We start from the raw sequence: 2,729 nt of genomic DNA, 5'->3' as shown, positions 1-2,729 counted from the left end.
TTTTAAACATATTTCAGAAATTAGTAATTATTTTAAAAGTTTTAAATGTATTTGTAGATCAACCGGCCACATATAACAAAAATGATAGGTTTTGACATATTTTTTTTTTCCAAGTGATCCATTTTCCCACCTTTTGGTTTTGATAGTTATGTTTGGAAACTTATTTTTCAAAAAATCAAATAAATTTCAATCATTGTCATGCGTATGTATCATGTAAGTGTGCATACAATACAGCTGACATAATTAACCAACAATATATAGTTACATAAATCTTGAACGAGGAATGAATTATTTACATCAGAACAATACATAATTTTTCAAAATAGTTGTAGACTATTAAAAATCTAAAATCAATAGAGACAATTAACTAACCTAAGTTCACATATAGCCGATCGTTGAGGAACAAAATCAACTAACAAGTGCACGATAGCAATAACAAATGGAGATAGCTGCCTAATCGTCTAAACTAGTTCATACATATTACATAATCATAAAAGCTAGCTAAAGGCAGCTAAAAAAGAAAACCACGAAGGGAAGGCTGGTGAGATATAAGGAAAAACAGTAGAGCAAGAATCAATGTTATACCCCATGGTGAGCCACCAGCTTGATGGATGGCATTTGGCTCGGAACCTGGCACGGGAATGCTAAACCGGTTAGGAGCCGAGAGCCAGTGAACCACAATGACCAAGATCAGAGGTGAAATCATTAGCAGACTTTGCAGCATTTCAACTGCTGTGGACATGACAGCATCATAAACCAAGTATCCCATGATCAAACTTAACACCATGGCTGTTATGGCTATGAACCACTGATCCCGTGTCCAGAAATTTGAAGGGATACTTGTTTCATGATTATATTTTCCTTCTGAAGCCATTGATGAAAAAAAAAAATAAGTGAATGTTGTTGATGATATGGAGATGATGGAGATTGAAGCTTTAAAAGTGCACAAATATTTTGTCAATTGAAATTTACTTTGTGGGTGCTGGTACGATCTTATATAATTGACAATTATTGTGTCCTTTCTTGTGTAACATCTTGTCTTTCTAGATGGTGCCGGGGACCTACGCCCAAGTGTTGATGGTGATTTTACAAATGATGGTGGCATTCGAATATCTGAAAGCTTGAAGACATGGTATGATAAATCAATTGATCAATTCATTGACATTACAATGAAGAAGTTTGATATATGCACTATTGCTTGTAACAAGGACGGAGTACCTCCACTTTGAGGACATCGAGCGTATTTGCAAAACTAACATGTAGCAGGAAACTATTTTTTATTTGTGCAAAATTATTCAGCAAAAGTGTTGGAAAATTGGTTTTAACCAATTTAAAAAAGGGCTAATGTCATAAAAACCTTCAAATTTTCAACAAATGTTTGGATATATCCTAAGTCCAATTTTATGTCCACAAAAACCACACATTTGGGCAAAAAAAGTCATAATTGCCGTATTTTCCGATTTTACCCTTCTTTGGCATTGGGGGGTGTTTGGTTCAGTGGTTTGTTGTTCATCACCATAGAAGCTCAAAGATATGTCATTCATACTCAACGAAATCCATATATTGAATCAATTCCCATGAACAATCTCAGTTTGGTCTCAAGGAATAAATTCCCATGAACAAGATCATCTAATCGTAACCCAGAAACCACCACCACCTGTGATATGCATCACCATCACCATCAAATATCAAACATCACTGCTACCATCCCTAAAATCCACCACCGCCAGCACATCTACATTGACATCGTCCACCATCACCACCTCCTTTTCTTACCCATATCTAAACTCAGTGCCCAAATTGATGTCATGGGTGCTCAAACCTAAAAATTAAACCCAGTTATGATACCCAAAATTTAAACTCAAAAACCACAGATGAAATCAAAATCGTGGTTAGCAACACAAATGCACAAACTTGAAATTAAACCCAAATGAAACCTAAACCAAAACTTCCATTTGTTTTGCTCTGAGGTGAAGTGGGTAAAATTGCAGGAGTTTGCATCTGATAGACAATCAGGGGCGACGACAAGAGTTGGGTTTCATGGTAGTGAAATTCGGGGGAAGAAATGTTTCAACGTTGGATTCATTGGACTCGAGGTTCGATTCAGAGGGGAGCATCGATCTTCAGGGGGTGCTCGTCGGTTTGCTCAGCAATCGAATGAGGTGATGGAACGGTGGTGAGCAGGAGATGGCAGCCGGTGGGTTTCTGGCTCGTTTTCTCTCGGCAGGAAGCTCACCGGTGGAGTTGTTTTTGGTCTCCAACAACAATAGAAATCGAGCAAGAGGACAGGGGTGTTTGGGTGACAATTACTGAACAACAAACCACTGAACCAAACACCTCATAGAAGGGTAAAATCGGAAAATAGGGCAATTATGACAATTTTTGCCCAAATGTGCGGTTTTTGTGAACATAAAATTGAACTTAGGATATAACCGAATATTTCTTGAAAACTTGAGGGCTTTTATGACATTAGCCCTTTAAAAAAATGGATTTTTCCCAGTTTTGAACACCCCTAAAACATTATTAAAATGAATAAACAGTTATATGTTTGTTTTTCCTTCGTAATACATTGGTTTTGGCATATTACATTACCGTACATGCGAAATGAATTTAAGCTATTTTGATAAATTAAGACAAAATTGAAAAAAAGTCCTTATGGTTGTCAAAAATATATGGATTAGGTCCAAAAAAGTTTTATGGTGTCAAAAATATATGGTGCACCTTGGTCT

The 2,729-nt window shown here is 36.5% G+C and overlaps 1 protein-coding gene across 3 annotated transcripts; it reads right to left on the bottom strand.

Annotated features, from left to right (window-relative positions):
• Positions 1–258: 258 nt before the first annotated feature.
• LOC111899817 (uncharacterized) lies at positions 259–2,481 on the bottom strand. 3 transcript variants are annotated; one of them, XM_023895680.3, is made up of 3 exons: positions 1,467–2,396; positions 973–1,113; positions 259–864 (listed from the first exon to the last, which is right to left on the bottom strand). In XM_023895680.3, exons 1-3 carry the CDS (start codon positions 1,477–1,479, stop codon positions 512–514), a joined length of 507 nt encoding a protein of 168 aa, XP_023751448.1. In that variant the 5' UTR covers positions 1,480–2,396; the 3' UTR covers positions 259–511. The 3 variants fall into 3 exon arrangements, 2 of the variants coding, with proteins under 2 accessions (XP_023751448.1, XP_023751447.1); XR_002853060.3 differs by having other exon boundaries at positions 259–1,113; positions 1,219–2,481; XM_023895679.3 differs by having other exon boundaries at positions 259–1,113; positions 1,467–2,397.
• Between the last annotated feature and the right edge of the window lie 248 nt (positions 2,482–2,729).

The sequence above is a fragment of the Lactuca sativa genome, chromosome 2, assembly GCF_002870075.4.
Source record: "Lactuca sativa cultivar Salinas chromosome 2, Lsat_Salinas_v11, whole genome shotgun sequence".
In the NCBI taxonomy this organism is placed as follows: Eukaryota; Viridiplantae; Streptophyta; class Magnoliopsida; order Asterales; family Asteraceae; genus Lactuca; species Lactuca sativa.
This window is presented reverse-complemented; position numbering and strand designations above follow the sequence as displayed.